The sequence below is a fragment of the Bidens hawaiensis genome, unplaced genomic scaffold, assembly GCF_021521415.1.
Source record: "Bidens hawaiensis isolate Kalapana, Puna unplaced genomic scaffold, B.hawaiensis_p1.1 tig00035560_1, whole genome shotgun sequence".
Classification (NCBI taxonomy): domain Eukaryota; kingdom Viridiplantae; phylum Streptophyta; class Magnoliopsida; order Asterales; family Asteraceae; genus Bidens; species Bidens hawaiensis.
In genome coordinates, this window is record NW_027505377.1 from 135,991 (window position 1) to 155,000 (window position 19,010).

Below are 19,010 nucleotides of genomic sequence, written 5' to 3' on the forward strand. Positions count from 1 at the left end.
GCTAGATGCGTGTTAATTGAGTTTATTATTATTATTATTATTATTATTATTATTATTTTATATATAGTGTTAAGTGTTAATTTTACCTAAACAAGCTGAACTAGATTCGCGAAGGAACCGTAACACCTACGCTGACATCGCCGGAGACGCGAAAGGATCCGAGATGTGGTGCTAACTCGGTTGATATCGGGTCGGTTTGTTACGGTACCGTGAAAAAAAGTTTTGTAGCCGAAGTTGAAATGCTGAAAGTTTTGTGTCCAAAGTGTAAACGCGTGAAACTTTGGTGGATAAAGTTTAAAGTTTAAAACTTTTTAAATTTTCGTTACAATAGATATATAATCTTATTATTTATTAGGGGTGTGCGTGCTATGGTTCAGTGCGGTGTTGGGCTAAAACCAAACTGAAAACTAAAACTTTGGTTTTGGGATTTTTTGAAACCGTTCGGTTTCGGTTTTTCGGTTTTTGCCATTTGAGCTTGAAAAGTTTAGTCCAAGAAAAAAATTGGCAAACAATAATGAATTTAGGTATAAATAGTTTTGTTAAGTGTTAACTAATAGACTATTATACATTTGACCAAAAATATTTGAGTTACATGGTTATTAAATTTTTATAAATTACTTAAAATAAAATATAAAAAAATAAAAATTTAGGAATTCGGTCCGGTTCAGTTCGGTTTTTTCGGTTTTTAATACATGCAAAACCAAAACCGAGCCGTTAGTTTTCGTTCAGTTTTTACGGTTTGGTTTTTTCGTTTTTTCTCGGTTTCGGATCGGTTTTTTCGGTTTCTTGCACACTGTATTATTTATTGAGCCTTACATGACATTTATTATTCAAGCTTTGATTATGTTTCTATTGTTTGATGTTAATGGTTTGTTAAGTGTCAATTGGTGAGATGTGATTTGGTGTTAGATTGACCTAATTGTAATTATTGTTTTTTATGATTAAAGCACTGATTTTTAATTAATTATTTCACTTGACATACATTGCATCTGTACTATAAAAATCATGTTGATCAGCTTTTTAGATGTTGATAGCCTTTCTTGATGTCACACGATTAGAAATCGTATAATATTATATCACTATGGTTCATGTATTAGTTTTTAAGCTTTGATTATGTTGCTCATTGAGCAAAGTTGTTTGATGCTAATTGTTTGTTAAACGTCAATCGGCGAGATGTGATTTGGTGCTAAATTCACTTAATTTATATAGAAAAATTGGAAGTAAATGTCAATAAATTAATTATCATTAATTTTTAATTAATTGCTTTACGAGTCACAACTTGCATCCGTGCCATTAACATCATGTTGATTAGCCTTTTAGATGCTGATAGCCTTTCTTGATATCACATGATTCGAAATCGTATCATATCATATCACGGTGGCTCATATAGTGTGATAACACGCATATAGGCCATGTCATCTCTTATATAATCTCGTCGATGGATTGCGTAAACATGTTTTCTTCACCTGATAGCCTTTTACAACGCGTGTTTTAATTATCTTTGCTATCTTATGTAACATATTAATATATTATTTTCTTAATTATTCATACTGCATAAATCTTACTCACATCAACAGTATCTTTTCCTGTACTGTCCATATTAATTGCAAATTATTTTGTACCTTTTTAATAAATTCAGCTTGAGTTATCTAGGCCAGGGTCCCCATTTTTCACTACTTAATTGTGTTATATTTGTTCGACTATAGTCAAACACTTATGGAAGCTTGATGTGTTTTTTAGCATTTAATATTCTAACCACCTATTTGCAGGATAAGATATGGAGGGATCAAGACACCATAATTTGGACATGGTTTTAAGAAACTACAAGCTCGGGAAAACACTCGGTATCGGTTCGTTTGGAAAAGTGAAAGTTGCAGAGCACGGTCTAACCGGTCACAAAGTTGCTATAAAGATTCTTAATCGTCGCAAGATTAAAAACATGGACATGGAAGAAAAAGGTAGCAACATATCGATAACAATAATTTTATTTTTCCATTCATTGACTTTATAGAAATGAAATCTTTAACGCTCTTTTGCAGTTAGAAGAGAGATCAAGATATTAAGATTGTTTATGCATCCACATATTATTCTGCTTTATGAGGTTATAGAGACAGCATCAGATATTTATCTCGTGATGGAATACGTGAAATCTGGTGAGTTGTTTGATTACATTGTTGAGAGGGGCCGGTTGCAAGAAGACGAAGGTCGTAAGTTCTTTCAGCAGGTGATTTATTGGATTTTTAATGTGTTTATCATATGTTATTTTTGTTATTTTTTTAATAAATATTAAAGTGGGCCCTACAGATGATATCTGGTGTGGAGTATTGCCATAGGAACATGGTGGCTCATAGAGATTTAAAACCCGAGAATCTGCTGCTGGACGCCAAGTGCAATGTCAAACTTGCTGACTTTGGTCTAAGCAATATTATGCGTGATGGTCATTTTCTCAAAACAAGCTGCGGAAGTCCAAATTATGCCGCCCCCGAGGTATGGGTTTATGATCTTTAAGGGTGTAAACGAGCTGAGCCAAGCTGAACCTGAGCTCGACTAGGCTAGAGCTCGGCTTGTTTAACTTACGAGAGATCGAGCTCAAGTTTGGCTCGTTTAGAACTCTATTTCTGTAGCTCAAGCTTGACTCGTTTATTATCGACTAATTATTTTATTGACATTTATTTCCATTTTTAATATGAATTTTAATTATAATTTTCATATGTGCATAATATGTATTATTTATTTATTTTTATCATAATTTTATATACAATAATAGTTATTATACAATATGTTTAATATATTGAATACATATTATATAAATAATAGGCTTATCTACTCACAAGCGAACTCGAGCTCAATAAGTGAGGCTTAGGGCTCGGGCTCGGGCTCATTTATTGAACAAGCTAATTTTTAGGCTCGAGCTCATTTAAAATAGGGACGTGTAAAAAAACCGAAAATTGAGGAAACCCAACAACCGAACCGTATCCGCAACCGAAAAGACCGAACCAATCTGTGAATTTGGTTTTTGGTGCGGTTACTGGTTTCACAAATCTTGCTTTTAGCGAGTCGATTACGAGTTTGAAAATCATTAATGGTTTTATAATGTAAATTTTGTTTTGTCTTAGGTTATATCTGGGAAGCTGTATGCTGGACCTGAGGTTGACGTGTGGAGCTGTGGTGTTATCTTGTATGCTCTTTTATGTGGGACCCTTCCTTTTGATGATGAAAATATCCCTAACCTCTTCAAGAAGATTAAGGTAAATATTCATCCAAACTGTGAAAATCGTAATGGTTATATTAACTTATTATTAATTAATTATTTAACTATATCGAAATATGGTGGTTTGTTTGTTGTTCAGGGTGGAATATATACACTTCCTAGCCATTTATCACCCGGTGCAAGAGATCTAATCCCGAGGATGCTCGTGGTGGACCCCATGAAAAGAATAACTATTCCCGACATCCGTTTGCACCCATGGTTCCAGGCTCATCTTCCTCGCTACTTAGCCGTGCCTCCACCAGATTCCATGCAGCAAGCAAAAAAGGTTTGACTTTTTTGTTGACTATTATATGAAGTGGTCTTTGGGCGATTAAAAGTGGTTTTATGCGTACAGATTGATGAAGATATTCTTTTAGAGGTGGGTAAAATGGGATTTGACAGAGACGCCCTTTTGGAGTCGCTTCGCAGCCGTGCGCAAAATGATGTAGCCTTTTTTATAATTTAAATTTATGTTAATAGATTTTAATAGTTTATATTACATTATTGCTAATTCTTGCATATTATTTAGGGTACCGTGGCGTATTATTTGTTATTGGATAACCGATATCGTCACAAAAGTAGCTATCTTGGAGCTGAATTCCAGAAACCTATGGTTAGATTGTTTTTCTGTCTCCTAAATAGTCTTGTAAAGGAACCGAACAAACACGAACAGAGCATGTTTGTGTTTGTTTGTTTAACTTTAACCACGCAAACGATCAAATACGAACAATTAAGCGAACGGGGTCTTCTTGTTCATGTTCGTTCTATAAGAAAATGAACATGTTTGTGTTCATTTATGTTTGTTCGTTAAAAGTTTAAACGAACAAACATAACTGAGCTAAAGCCAATTGTAATGGGAAAAATATATAAATGAGTATATTAACGAACATGGACGAACGGGCTTCAAAAAAGGTAAACCGACGAACATAAATGAACGTAAACGTTAAAACATAGACAAATTTAAATCAACGAGCGAGACACGTGTTCATGTTTTTTCGTTTATTAAATAAACAAATATAAACGAAATTCCTACCAAACGGTTCACGAACTGTTCATTGAGCGTTTGGTTCGTTCACAGGCGTGTGTTTATCACTTTATCCATCCAAAATTTGTGTTTATGTTTTCTACTGGTTTGTGACTGCAGGATGGATTGAACCGAAACGAGGCTGCTACTTCAATAATGTCACCACGGTCAAACACATATTTTGACTATCAAGGGATAAATTTTCGGAACCAAGTAGAGAGAAAATGGGCTCTTGGGCTTCAGGTGAAGTTTTCTCTAAAATAAGCAAAACTTATCGAGAAATTAAAATTAAATTTGTTTTGTTACTATTTTCATGGTTTTTTTATCAGTCGAGAGCGCATCCTCGTGAGATAATGACAGAAGTTCTCAAAGCCTTGCAAGAACTGAACGTGTTTTGGAAAAAGATCGGCCACTACAACATGAAATGCAGGTGGGCCCCTGGCAACAACAACAACTCTATGAAAAGTAATAATTACTTTGGAGATGAGTTGACTATTGTGGAGACCAACGCTGCTTTGACTTCCCCAAACATGGTCAAATTTGAAGTCCAGGTAACTTATGTTTGCACACGATGGCTGTCTCATTATGTGAATACAGTTTGACTAATTTTTCGACTGAAACATTTGGTTGCAGCTTTACAAAACCCGTGAGGACAAGTACCTGTTGGATTTGCAGAGGATTCAAGGACCGCAGTTTCTGTTCTTGGATCTCTGCGCTGCGTTTCTTGCACAGCTTCGTGTTCTCTAGAGCGAGTGAGCGGTTAATATAGCGTTATCATTGTCATGATTTTTATTATTATTATTATTATTATTATTATTATTATTATTATTATATTATGATGAACAGCTTACACCCTGAATTTGTTGTGGTGATGAAAAGCTAGGTTAATGTAAATACCAAGTTTTATTTTTTTTAGTTATTAGGGTACTGTACTATTTTCTCCAGCCTCACATGTTTATTAATAGCTACTTGGCTTTGCGGTTTTTTTCTTTAATTTTTTTAATGCATGATGATTATTATTACTGTGCGAAGTTGCATAATCGATTGATGTTAGGGTTGAATTATGCATCGACTGTTCAAAGCTTGATTCAAAATCCAAATGCAAGGACTGTAACTGTGTAACATATCGTCGAATGTCCAACGTTGACAAACGGTTGTGCCATGAATCGATATAATGCATTTTTTTAAATGATGCTAACGAGCAAACCCCAATCGAGGGTGCAAACCAGTCATGCGTTAATCGTTGACTATTAGACATGAAAACCAAGTCAAAGCCCAAGATTTCAACCCAACAACACAATGAACAATGATGTATGAGATATCAATCACTCTTGAATTAATATGTAAGAACTCACTTTATGGTGCGGCTGCGGAAGAGCCACAGTGGGAATTCGGTTGGGATTAGTTCAATTCGTTATGGTAATTCTTGTTGAAATTTATTAAATTATTTAACCAAACTGTTAAACCTAAAGGACTGAAATTGTCAAATGGACAAAGTTGTCGGGATGAATTTGATTCGGGTCTTGAACCTTTAATAAATATACAACTTAGGTCCCGAAACCTTTTTTTTAACAACGTTTAGAACACCCCCACCCCAATACTCGGGTGAGTTTTTCAGACACCGGATCGTACATACTGAATTTGACGTTTCGGGTTTGACTCATCTAACAACACCATCAAGGAGGAAAACCACCATTGTCGGGAACTTCCTTGAGTCAGTCAAGTTTCAAACTTAAGATGTGAGTTTTCTGGAAAAAAAATGCGAGTTTTCCGGAAAGAAATGAGACGAAATGTTGAGTTTTCCGGGAAAAAAATGTGAGTTCTGGCAAAAAAACATGGCAGCCTGCAACTAATGGCGTTAGGATTCTGTTAGTCGCGGACCGTTGGGAACAACGTTTTTGGCTGGAAAAGTCACATTTTTTCCCAACTTTTAACGTAATTGTTCCTAACGGTCCGCGACTAACAGAATCCTAACGTCGTTAGTTGCAGATTGCCGGAAACATGTCTTGGCTGAAAAAATCACTTTTTTTTGCAAAACACTATCTGAACACCGTCACCACCACCAATTGTCTCACCACCAACCAACCACAACCACAACCACAACCACTTGAGCACCACCAACCGATTCCAACGACGGCTCTAGGAGATGTTTGGGACGAAAATGTTGAGTTTTCCGAAAAAAAATGTGAGTTTTTTGGGAAAAAAACGTTTTTCCCGACCTTCAACTAACGGCGTTAGATTATGTTACTTGTGGATTGTTGGGAATAATTACGTTAAATGTTAGGACCGTTATTAGCCAATTTGTTAGTTCCGGCAACGACCAATATAACCAAAATAGAATAAAAATAAACCCACCCGAAACCCGTACGGCAATATGCCTCTGAATCCCGGAAGGCATTTTCCCCCTTTGTTTGTGATCTCCAATTCCCCAAAATAATAATAATAATATTAATATTATTATTATTATTATTATTATTATTATTCACAAACAAACTCAAACTGAAGAAGAAAATAAAGCTTCATTTCATTACATCACTCTCAATTCCAACCGTAATTAGGTATACTTCGATCTATATAATCTACTCTATTCAATTCAATTCAATTATGCATTTCATCTACTGCATCTCGTATATATAACTTCGTTCGTTCATTACGTCTCATGTTTCTCTGTAATCCGTATCGATTGAATATTGAAGTTGATTTAAGCTCAATTGATGTAGATTTGAGTTGTTTTTAGGTTTTGTGAGCTTATTGTGAATTGGATCTGAGGATTTAGTGTGATCTGATTCATGTAAGGTTTAGCTTGTTTAGCCTAGCTTAGTGAATTGTGCAGTTAGGTTATTATTTATATAGTAGGTTTATTGAATATCTTGTGGTTTTAAGAAGATGATATAAATATATTAGGTATTTAGGTATGGATTTGCAGTGCATTGTGATGAATTGGTTAACTGAGTAGGAAGAAAATGTGTATGCATTTCATCAACTGCATCGCGTATTTTTTACCTTGGTTCGTTAATTACGTCTCGTGTTTATGCAATCCATATCGATTGATTGATGTGAATTGAAGTTGATGAAAGCTGAATTGGTGTAGATTTGAGTTGTTTTTAGGTTTTGTGAACTTACGGTGAATTGGATCTGAGGATTTAGTGTGATCTGGTTCGTGTAGGTTTTAGGTTTGTAAACTTGGCTTAGTGAATTGTGCAACAACATGTTAGGTTATTAGTTATATAGCAGATTTATCTGAATATGTTGTGGCTTTAAGAGGAGGTTATAAATTAGGTATTGAGTACCCATGCATTGTGCTAAATAAGTAATAACTACTTGTATGTGAGAAGGAAGATAATGAGAATGCATATAATCTACTGTATTCAATTATGCATTTCGTCGACTGCATCGCGTTTTTCGAAGTTTTGTTAATTGCGTCTCGTTTTTGTATGGAATCTGTAGTGATTGTTTGTTGATGTGAATTGAAGTTGATATAAGCTGAATTGGTATAGACTTGAGTTATTTTGTTAGGTTTTGTGAGCTTATTGTGAATTGAATCTGAGGTTTTAGTGTGATCTGATTCATGTAGGTTTAGCTTGTTTAGCCTAGCTTAGTGAATTGTACATCAGGCTATTAGTTATATAGTAGGTTTATTTGAATATGTTGTGCTTTTAAGAAGAGGCTATGAATTAGGTATTGACTATTGAATACCTGTGCATTGTGCTGAATAATCACTTGTATGTGAGTAGGAAAAACATGAGTATGAATTTCGTCAACTGCCTCGTGTTTTTTAAGTTGATTTGTTAATTGTGTCTCGTGTTTGTATGGAATATGTATCGGTTGATTGTTGATGTGAATTGAAGTTGATTTAAGTGGAATTTGTGTTGATTTGAGTTGTTTTTAGGTTTTGTGAAGTTACGTTGATATGGATCTGAGGTTTTAGTGTGATCTGATTCATGTAAGGTTCAGGTTAATTGTGCAATAACACATTAGGTTATTAGTTATATAGTAGGTTTATTTGAATATGTTGTGGTTTTAAGAAGAGGTTATGAATTAGGTATTGATTAGCAGTGCATTGTGCTGTATAATCATTTGTATGTGAGTAGGAAGAAAATGAGTATGCGTTTCGTCAACTGCATTGCGTTTTTTTAAGTTGATTTGTTAATCACGTCTTGTGTTTGTATGGAATATGTGTCGGTTGATTTTTGATGTGAATTGAAGTTGATTTAATCTGAATTGGTGTTGATTTGAGTTGTTTTTAGGTTTTGTGAAGTTGCATTGAATTGGATCTGAGGTTTTAGTGTGATCTGATTCATGTATGTTTTAGGTTAATTGTGCAACAACACATTAGGTTATTTAATGGATTAGTTATAGTAGGTTTATTTAAATATGTTGTGGTTTTAAGAAGAGATTGTAAATTAGGTATTGATTAGCAGTGCATTGTGCTAAATAAACACTTGTATGTGGCAAGGAAGAAAATGAGAAATCATCTATGCAATTGTATTATGTACTATATAGTTAATAGTAATTAGGAACAACATAATAATGGGAGTGGACACTAGGGAAATAAGCCAGATCAAGTGCATCTAGGATCAGAGCATAGATTTGGTCAAATATAACAAGGTTATAGATTGATGTGTATAATTGATAATTGGTCACACTTTCATGCTGCTACCAGTATGTTTAACTTTTTATGTTTATCATTAGTATAAAGGAGAGTGCATTCTTAGTGGTGGATGCATTGCCACTTAACTATGAAAAGAAATGAAATGTCATAAATTGTACAAATTATTGATATCTTGAGGCTAGAATTTTAATTTGGCTTCATGCCATTAATATCAAGTTATCAATTATCAAGAATAGACTATTATCTTGATCAGATGATTCATAGGTTGTAGATAAGTTATCACTTATATGTGTTGGTTATTGTGGTCTTTAATTTAGATTACTCACTTTTAACATCTCTTATGGTCTCAATGTCTCATTTTTTAGGTGTTCATGATCAGCTAAAATCGTATATTTCTGTAGCTGGATATTAAACTTTAATAAAGTTATAAAAAGCTCGAAAAAATGAGGTGCCCAAATAAACAGTCTGAAGTAGTTGCAGTTCCGCGAGACACTAAAGATTGTTCCTGCACACCTCCCAGATCTTCTTCAGCATTTATGGTTAATTCAGAAATCGGTGCAGTTTTAGCTGTTATGAGAAGAAACGTACGGTGGGGAGTTCACTATGCAACAGATGAAGATCAACTAGACCACCCTCTTATTAAATCTTTTAAAGAAATAAGGAAACAAGTCTTCTCATGGCAGCATAAGTGGCACACCATCGATCCAGTTGCGTATCTGCAGCCCTTTTTAGATGTCATTCAATCAGATGAAACCAGTGCACCAATAACTGGTGTTGCGTTGTCATCAATTTACAAATTTTTAACTCTTGAAGTTCTTGACCTGGACACCATTAATGTAACAGATGCATTGCATTTGATAGTTGATGCTGTGACTAGTTGTCGGTTTGAGGTAACAGATCCTGCATCCGAGGAAGTGGTGTTAATGAAAATTCTTCAAGTTTTACTGGCTTGTATGAAGAGTAAGGCATCGGTTAGTTTGAGTAACCAACATGTATGCAACGTAGTGAACACTTGTTTCCAGATAGTTCATCAAGCAATCTCAAAGGGTGAATTGTTGCAGAGAACAGCTCGACACACGATGCATGAATTGATTAGATGTATTTTTATGCATTTGCCTGATGTTTGTGAGAATAATCAAGATTTTAGTCAGGGTGACGAGGTAAATCAACGTTTCCTGTTTAATGATTGTTGTTTGACTTGGAAGTTTATAATTTATATGATGCCATGTAGAGGTGACAAAATGGGCAGATCTGGTGGGTTGGGCAACGGGTCAAAATTCAAAACTAAGTCTGGGTAAGAACAGTTGACATTTGTGCTGGCAGAAACATGTAGGGTTGTCCCAAAACACCTTGTGCGTAAATAATTTAAACATTTTTCTATAAACAATCTGTGCATCAAATACAGTTAAAAAAGTTATATAATTTCAATATTATTAAGTTCTATAGTAAAATTTATTTAGAGGTTTTATGCATTTAGAATATGTACCATGAGCAACTTACCAAGCGTTAAAACTCATTTCTTTTATAGCTAAACTTTTTTATTTAATCTGTTCGACCCATTGACTCATTCGACCTATTGACCAGTTCCCCTTTTAGCTACATTTTACCTGTTTGATAAACTCATCTATAACCGAATGTAAATTTGCTGCATCTAGCCATAATGGATTTTATGATGTTCTGAGCTGGCATTAAATTATCACATACTTCTGTTTGTACAGATCAGCACTCCTGATAATGATCACTCATCATCAAGTAAACCACCGGATAACGGTTACACCGGTTCAAAAATTGAGTCAGTTGGCAGTCCATTAAACCTTGCCTCCGACGTGCCTGAAGTTACAATGGATCATGAAACTACCGGGGAAGTCAGTCTGAGTAAAAACCATTTGGCGGAACCTTATGGTGTCCCATGCATGGTGGAAATATTCAACTTCCTATGTTCCTTGTTGAATGCTGTAGAACATGTTGGAGTGGGCCCCAGATCCAATTCGCTAGCATACGATGAAGATGTCCCCTTATTTGCCTTCGGGTTGATCAACTCAGCTATTGAATTAAGTGGACCCTCTTTGGGCCACCATCCTGAAATGTTGGCATTGGTCCAGAATGACTTGTTCCATAGCTTAATGCAGTTTGGGCTTTCTCCAAGCTCGTTAATTCTTTCTACAGTTTGTAGCATTGTTCTGAATCTTTACAATCTTATGCGAGCCGAACTTAAACTCCAAATGGAAGCGTTTTTCTCTTCGGTTCTTATGAAGATTGCGGTTAATAAGCACGGTGCTTCATATCAACAACAGGAAGTTGCAATGGAAACACTTGTGGATCTTTGCAGGCAACCGGGTTTTATTCATGAAGTGTATGCTAATTACGATTGCGACATTTCGTGTAGCAATCTGTTTGAAGATCTTGCAAATTTGTTATCGAAAAGCGCGTTTCCGGTTAATAGCCCTCTTTCTGCTATACACGTGCTTGCTTTAGAAGGATTAATCGCCATGGTTAGTGGTATGGCTGAAACCATGGGTGAGGGTGATCAAGTCACGGGTCTTGAACCGGATGCATCAAATGCTAATTATTATGAGTCGTTTTGGAATGTGAAATGTGAAAGTTATGAAAATCCTGACTGTTGGGTACCGTATATTCATAAGACGAAGCATATTAAGCAGAAGTTGATGATCGGGGTTGATCATTTTAACCGGGATCCTAAAAAGGCTTTTCAGATTCTTCAAGGATTGTCTTTATTGCCTGAAACACTTGACCCGTTAAGTGTGGCGTGTTTTTTAAGGTACACGAGTGGGTTAGATAAGAATCTTGTTGGAGAGTATCTCGGGAATCATGATCAGTTTTGTGTTGATGTGCTTCAAGAATATGCAAAAACGTTCGATTTTCAAGAAATGAATCTCGACATTGCGTTGCGGGTTTTTTTGGAAACGTTTAGATTACCAGGAGAATCTCAGAAAATACAGCGGGTTGTTGAAGCGTTTGCTGAAAGATATTATGAACAGTCACCCAATATTTTTGCAAATAAAGATGCCGCTTTATTGTTATCGTATTCATTAATAATGCTTAACACAGATCAACACAATTCACAGGTGAAGAAAAAGATGACAGAAGACGATTTTATTCGTAATAATCGGCGAATAAATGGTGGAGAGGATCTCCCCCGGGAATACTTATCCGAGCTTTTCCACTCAATTTGTGAAAACGAGATTCGAATGACACCTGAACAAGGTGTCGGGATTCCAGCTATCACTCATGATAACTGGGTCGGTTTAATTCATAAATCGAGGCAAACCGCTCCATTTATTATATGCGGGTCGGGTGTGCAAATCAACAACAAAATGTTTGCTATTTTGTCAGGCCCCACTGTTGCTGCTCTCTCTGTGGTTCTGGATCTTGTAGATCAAGAAAATGTGTTGCAAACGTGTATTGACGGGTTCTTAAATGTTGCTAAGATTGCGGGTTGTTATCATCTTGATGAAGTTCTAGACGGGCTTTTAGTTTCTCTCTCTAAGTTCACAACACTTTTACTCCCGATGTCTATTGAAGAATCCGTTCTTGCTTTTGGTCAAGATTCTAAAGCCCAAAAGTCAACCTTAGCAGTTTTCACAATAGCAAATAAGTATGGTGATTATATACGTTCGGGCTGGCGAAACATTCTTGATTGCATTTTAAGCTTACACAAACTTGGTCTTCTTCCTGCTCGTTTAGCCCGTGATGCAGCTGATGATTTGGAGTCAAATTCTGAGTCAGACTCGGTAAGATCTTCATTGGTTTCCCCGGCCAAACCCGCGTTACCTCCAGCCCGTAAGTCATTTGGGCTCATGGGCCGGTTTAGTGAGTTTTTATACTATGACACAGAAAAACCCGCTCCACAACCTTCTGAAGAACAGGTTGAAGCTCAGAAACGGGCCACGGAAACCGTTAAAGATTGTCATATTGACAGTGTGTTTACCGAGAGTAAATTTCTTCAATCCGAGTCTCTTTTGAATCTTTCCCGGGCCTTGATTTTAGCTTCCCATGAAGATGAAAATGGTGCTGTTTTTTGCCTTGAATTGCTGATTACCATCACCTTAAACAACCGGGACCGAATTATGCTTTTATGGCAAAGTGTTTATGAGTACATAGCCAACATTGTCCAGTCAGCAGTGATGCCGAGTACCTTAGTTGAAAAGGCGGTTTTCGGTCTCATCAGGATTTGTAGACGCTTACTTCCGTATAAAGAAGACTTGACCGATGACCTCCTTAAATCACTTCAGCTCATTCTAAAACTCGATGCACGCGTGGCGGATGCATACTGTGAACACATCACTCGCGAAATCATGCGTTTGGTAAAAGCGAACGCGGGTCAAATAAAGTCGCATTTGGGGTGGCGTATCATCACTTCTCTCCTCTCAATCACAGCCCGTCATCCAGAAGCTTCCGAGCCCGGATTCGAGACTCTCGAGTTCATCATGCTGGATGGGGCCCACTTGCTACCCGCTAACTTTGTCCTCTGTGTCAATGCAGCCCGTCAGTTTGCCGAGTCACGGGTCGGTGACGTGGCAAGGTCGGTTAAGTCTGTGGATTTGATGGCGGGTTCATCGGTTTGTCTTGTCAAGTGGTCCCGTGAAGCAGTCGGGGAAGACCCCGAAACCGTGAGTCAACTATATCAAGATATTGGAGAGATGTGGGTGCGGTTGGTTCAAGGGTTAAGAAAAGTGTGTACCGACTCGCGAGAAGAAATCAGGAACCACACGGTTTTGATGCTGCAACAGTGCTTAACGGGTTTAGACGGGGTTCATTTATCAGACGAGACGTGGGTGCAGTGTTTCGAGTCGGTCATATTCCCGTTACTAAACGGGTTGTTGGAAATTGTTGTAGAGAAATCAGCCAAAGAGTATAGAAACATGGAAGGTACACTTATCATCTCCTTGAAACTTTTGTCAAAGTCGTTTCTACATTCGTTACCGCGCGTTTCACGCTCGGCTTCGTTTAGTAAAATATGGGTAGGTGTTTTAAGTTGTATGGAGCATTACACAAAGGTTAAGTTTAGAGGAAAAAGAAGTGAGAAAATACATGAATTAGTGCCTGAGATTCTTAAGAACACATTGTTTGTCATGAAGTCAACGGGCGTGCTTTCACCGAACGGTGCGGATGGTCTTTGGGAGCAGACTTGGTTACGTGTAAAAAATCTTGCACCTTCGGTGCAGTCGGAGGTGTTCCCTGATGACGAACTGCGGACCGTGGTTGTGGGTGCGGTTCCGGAGGTTAAGGTTCCATGAAGTGGGTTTGGTTCAATTTTTGAGGGGCAGGTTGAGAAAAGAGTTATAGTTGAGGTTTTTATATATTTGTATACTTTTAGTAGTTTGTATAATTGTTGGTCTTTGATAAAACATGAACAAGTGTTTTTGTTTTGAATTTTTTTTTTTTGGGTTTTGTTTTTATGAATTTATTGACCTTTTGGTCCATCAAAGGGATATAATATATAGTCCTCAAAACATTATATAAACATTGTGTTACATCACAAGATGTATTGTCTTTAGTTATGTCGGTTTTCAAAACTCATTTCTTTATAAATATCCCATAACTAAATTGTTTATTTATTAATTTTCATTAATACTGAACAAAATGATTCAATCATAATAGAAAGACAAGTAAATATATCACATACAAAGTTCAATCTGTCGTTATATATGAATCCATTCTAAGTAGAAATGCAAAAACTATATAAACTGTATATTTGTACTGCTTTCATTTCTTCTCTTGTAACGTAGCAAAGTGCTAAGCACAAGTGCATTATTCGATTCTCATAGCTCAAGTTGAAAACTGTTTTATATTGCACGAGCTCTATTCAAAATATTAGTATATAAAAGGGTGTTTGATACGCAACCAATTTTAAATAGAGAAGTGTAAAAAGCTCATAACTGTTTCCGTACATTTTGTTTTGTGATACACAATACTAAACAAACTCTCTTTCCACCTCTAGTAACTTTTATCAGTCACACATAAGTAAAAGTAAATTACACTATTCCTACCGTCTTACTAAAGGAAAATTTCCAAAATGTCCATTTTAAATAAAGAGGTTCCTTAATTGTCCTTATTTTTTTCTTAAATTTCATAAACGTCCCTTATAAACCCGTATACGACGCCCTGGTATCCGCAACAATGGGTATTAAACTCAATCAGAAATTGCCACGTGGTCATATCCCGTCTTTTTTGACAAGATTTGAAACAAACCCGTCAATAAAAACAACTTTTAGGATAACTTAAAAACCGTCGTATGCGACTGTCTTTAAAATGTTCTTGTCGACTTCAATGGGTTTCACGATCCCGTCTTACTTAATACTGATTTTCAAATGTGAATAATATTTAAAAACTTATATTTACCTAAAAAAATATGAAAAAGTAACGTTGCAAGTGAGCATAATCATATACTAGAGCCGATAAGATCGTGTTCGTGGGTCACCGAACGTACCGTCAATACGCTGTCGTTTTGATAATAATTATTATTATTTAGCTTGTTCCACCAATTCACCTTATTCCAATTATAAAAATACAAAACTACTTTCATATTATTAATTATTATTATTATTATTATTATTATTATTATTATCATCACCGCAGACTGCTGAATTTGCCGACCACCTGCAACTTCTCCGATCATCTTCAGGTTCTTCTTCTTCTTCTATATTATTATTATTATTAATCTGTTAACGAATCTATTCAGCATCATTCAGATTCCAATTGTTATGCTAATTGTTTACAATTTGTTTGTATAGTTATTATTATCAACGATATGAGTGAGATATTCGAAGGATACGAACGCCAATACTGCGAGTTATCGGCGAGTTTATCGAAGAAGTGTACATCCGCTAGCTTACTCGATGGAGGTGACTTAAAACCCTAATTTTTATCAATTATTATTATTATTGTTGTTGTTGTTGTTGTTGTTGATTTGATTGTGCTTTAGATTAAGGATATATTGAAGCAATTAGGAAGTTACTTACTAGAGCTTTTACAATTAGGGCTAGGGATGTAAACGAACTCTACGAACTGTTTGTGAATTATTTAGTGGGAAGATCGTTAAGTAGTTGATGCGGAAAAACATATCGGATATTGGTCGAGGACTGATATTTGAGATATCGGTAATTTTAATATCATGCAGAATTTATATATATAGCAGTTTAACACTAACAATTCAGTATACTCTCCTACTATTAACAAATTATCCTTTAGCAACTTGCAAATCACTAACAATTGTAGCAAGTAGGAAATGATTAAGACTCAAAACACTAACATTAAACACTAGAAGTTGAAAATTAAGACTTAAAACACTAATATCGGGATTATTGGTCAAAATATCGGTCAATATCACCGATATTTTAGATAAAGGCATCTATTTAAGTCTTTACTGAATTCTATATGCGTAGATTCGATTCGGAGAAGAGATTCTTTTTTGTAAGAACATGGCAAGCTAAGTGAAGTCATTCAGGATTGGTAAGCACCCGGAAGCACTAGGCCAATTAGCTAGATCTCCCTATGGGGCATTGCACGTCTAGCCAGACCGCTCTGCTCGTGCTTCTCCTTGCGTCCTGCACTAGAACAGGGAAATTGCTACTAAAGCACTCTCTCATGAATTGAAAGAGTTCTATCTCATATAGGGTCAAAATATACTGCTTATACTCTTGCAAGCAAGGCGAGAAGCGATTCTCTTAGCCGGCATACCTACCCGGCGAATCAAAAAAGCTAGAATTAGGCAATCCATGGGCATGGAACCCCGAAATAGCCAATCTACAATCAAACTTTTAATCAGGTTGAAAAAGGATTGCCGGTGGGTAGAACCAAGACTCATTTTAGCCTGGAGCTTACTTTCACTACTTATTTAGCTACTTTAGGTCGTTGTAAACTTGTAGTCCACAAATAAAAAAGAATCTGTTATCGCGGTGGGATATCAATTCATATGTGTAGGCAATTTATTTAATACTAATAATTCAGTATACTCTCCTCCGATACTTCACATGAGGACCGATAACCGAGATACCACCGATATTGACTGCATAGTAAATGAATGAACATGAACAAATAATTTCGTTTGATTAACTAAATGAACGAACACGGACGCAGTCAATGTTTGTTTAATTGTGTTTGTGAACGTTCGATAGGGTGATTGTTTATATTCGGTAATGTTCGATAGTGTTTGTTCATTAAAGGCTTTTTTTTTGTATTTCTTAATGACGTAATAGAATCTTATCATATAGATTTAAGCAACATTATTAACTGTAAAGTAAAAATATATGTGAGTATCATGTGATTATGCTTTAGAGTTTAGATTACGGGTGTATTGAAGCAATTAGCCATATACTATAGCTTTTACAATTAGGCCATTACCTGCATCTAGGGCTGTAAATGAACCGAACCAAACCAAACGAGGCATTGTTTGTGTTTGTTCGTTAAGCTTTTAGCGGACAAACGAGCAGTTCACGTGCTCCTGTCCGAACGAAATTTCTTGTTTGTGTTTGTTTATTAAGGATATAAACTTGTTTGTGAACAATTATGAACACAAACGAATGAGCACAAACAATGTTTTATTTGATTTGGCTAAGTGAGAATAGTCAGTGCCAATGGTTCAGTCAGGCTATATTATGTTTGTGTTGGTGTTTATTTAACGTTCGTATTCATATTTTAGTTTTACATCTAGTTTAATCAGATAATACTCGTATATAGTTTTGGTGTATATTTAATGATTTTGCTTAAATCTATATGATAACTGATAAGATCAGAAAAGTTAGAAATATCGAAAACATTTGATGAACAACCATAGACAAACAAACATTAACGAACATGGCCTCTATTCGTGTTCGTTCATTTAGTTAATTGAACAAAGTTATTTGTTCTTGTTCGCTGATTTATTAAACGAACGAACATAGCGGACCTCCCACCGAACAGTTCTCCGAACGCTTGGTTCGTTTACAACCCTACCTGCACTATTTGATTCCCAATTGAGATTATTCTGGTTTCTATTCATTAGATCGTTTGTAAGTACCAAAACAACAAACTTAATGCCATATCAAACTGATGTTTGTTATTAATTTTCAGAGCAAAAGAAGCAAAAGATTTCTGAAGTAAAAGCAGGGATTGATGAAGCTGAATCTCTGGTATTGTGTTAGCTCATTGTTATTATTGTTACATATTCATCTGACAAACATATTACGGGTTTAAATTTAAATAATCTTTGTTAACTAATCCAGATACGGAAAATGGACATTGAAGCAAGAAACTTGCCACCAAATGTAAAGGCTGTACTCCTTGCCAAATTAAGAGAGTACAAATCTGATTTGAATAATTTGAAAAGTGAAATTAAACGAATCGCATCAACAAACTTAAACCAAGCTGCCCGTGATGAGTTATTGGAATCAGGAATGGCCGATGCTGCTGCGGTATGATAACTTAGTATTAAACATCGGTAACTTTAATATACTTTTATAACTAACAAACGATTAATATGACAGGTTTCAGCAGATCAAAGAGGAAGATTATTAACCTCAACCGAAAGATTAAACAAGTCGAGTGACAGAGTTAGGGACAGTAGAAGGACCATGTTGGAGACCGAAGAGCTCGGGGTTTCACTTCTTCAAGATCTTCATCAACAGCGACAGTCTCTGTTGCATGCTCATGGAACCGTATGATGATAATTTTCTTTTAATAAGTTTATGAAGTTTTAAAAAGGTCATTTTTTATTATATTTTTATGTGTTTCAGCTTCATGGAGTTGATGAGAACATAGGAAAGAGTAAAAAGATTATGACAAACATCTCAAGAAGGATGAACCGGAACAAGTGGACAATCGGGTTCATCGTGACGGTACTTGTTATTGCCATCATCTTGATCTTGTACTTCAAGTTGAAGTAGCCGGTGAAAGTAAAAGTCGAGTTTGGTTTGGTTTGTTTATCGGGTCTGTTTTTACTGCAAGTGTGTTATTATTGTGGATTTGAAATGTTTTTTTTTATTTGAAAGTGTTGATCTTTGTTGTGGATGAAAATAAGGTGTTTTGTGTCTGTTTATTTGTGTTATATTATACATGTTGGTGTCATACTTGGTGTCTATATAGTATATTCGGATTGATGTTTGTATGCTAAAAGTTTGAATTGT

At 35.8% G+C, this 19,010-nt stretch overlaps 3 protein-coding genes across 5 annotated transcripts; all 3 read left to right on the top strand.

The window, feature by feature from the left end:
* Positions 1-1,453: 1,453 nt before the first annotated feature.
* LOC143612800 (SNF1-related protein kinase catalytic subunit alpha KIN10-like) lies at positions 1,454-5,257 on the top strand. Of its 2 annotated transcripts, XM_077086700.1 has the most exons (11): positions 1,454-1,618; positions 1,770-1,958; positions 2,040-2,224; positions 2,305-2,487; positions 3,117-3,248; positions 3,351-3,536; positions 3,606-3,695; positions 3,780-3,863; positions 4,395-4,517; positions 4,604-4,825; positions 4,908-5,257. In XM_077086700.1, the coding sequence occupies exons 2-11, from the start codon at positions 1,778-1,780 to the stop codon at positions 5,019-5,021; spliced, it is 1,500 nt and encodes a 499-aa protein (XP_076942815.1). In that variant the 5' UTR covers positions 1,454-1,618; positions 1,770-1,777; the 3' UTR covers positions 5,022-5,257. The 2 variants fall into 2 exon arrangements, with proteins under 2 accessions (XP_076942815.1, XP_076942814.1); XM_077086699.1 differs by lacking the exon at positions 1,454-1,618 and having other exon boundaries at positions 1,632-1,958.
* Positions 5,258-6,741: 1,484 nt separating this feature from the next.
* LOC143612811 (ARF guanine-nucleotide exchange factor GNOM-like) lies at positions 6,742-14,335 on the top strand. Its single transcript, XM_077086712.1, has 3 exons — positions 6,742-6,832; positions 9,252-10,046; positions 10,605-14,335. The coding sequence occupies exons 2-3, from the start codon at positions 9,330-9,332 to the stop codon at positions 14,142-14,144; spliced, it is 4,257 nt and encodes a 1,418-aa protein (XP_076942827.1). The 5' UTR covers positions 6,742-6,832; positions 9,252-9,329; the 3' UTR covers positions 14,145-14,335.
* Positions 14,336-15,517: 1,182 nt separating this feature from the next.
* On the top strand, positions 15,518-18,915 carry LOC143612819 (vesicle transport v-SNARE 13-like). Of its 2 annotated transcripts, XM_077086715.1 has the most exons (6): positions 15,518-15,532; positions 15,640-15,752; positions 17,959-18,017; positions 18,111-18,299; positions 18,372-18,542; positions 18,621-18,915. In XM_077086715.1, the coding sequence occupies exons 2-6, from the start codon at positions 15,659-15,661 to the stop codon at positions 18,768-18,770; spliced, it is 663 nt and encodes a 220-aa protein (XP_076942830.1). In that variant the 5' UTR covers positions 15,518-15,532; positions 15,640-15,658; the 3' UTR covers positions 18,771-18,915. The 2 variants fall into 2 exon arrangements, with proteins under 2 accessions (XP_076942830.1, XP_076942831.1); XM_077086716.1 differs by lacking the exon at positions 15,518-15,532 and having other exon boundaries at positions 15,628-15,752.
* The last annotated feature ends 95 nt before the right edge of the window (positions 18,916-19,010 follow it).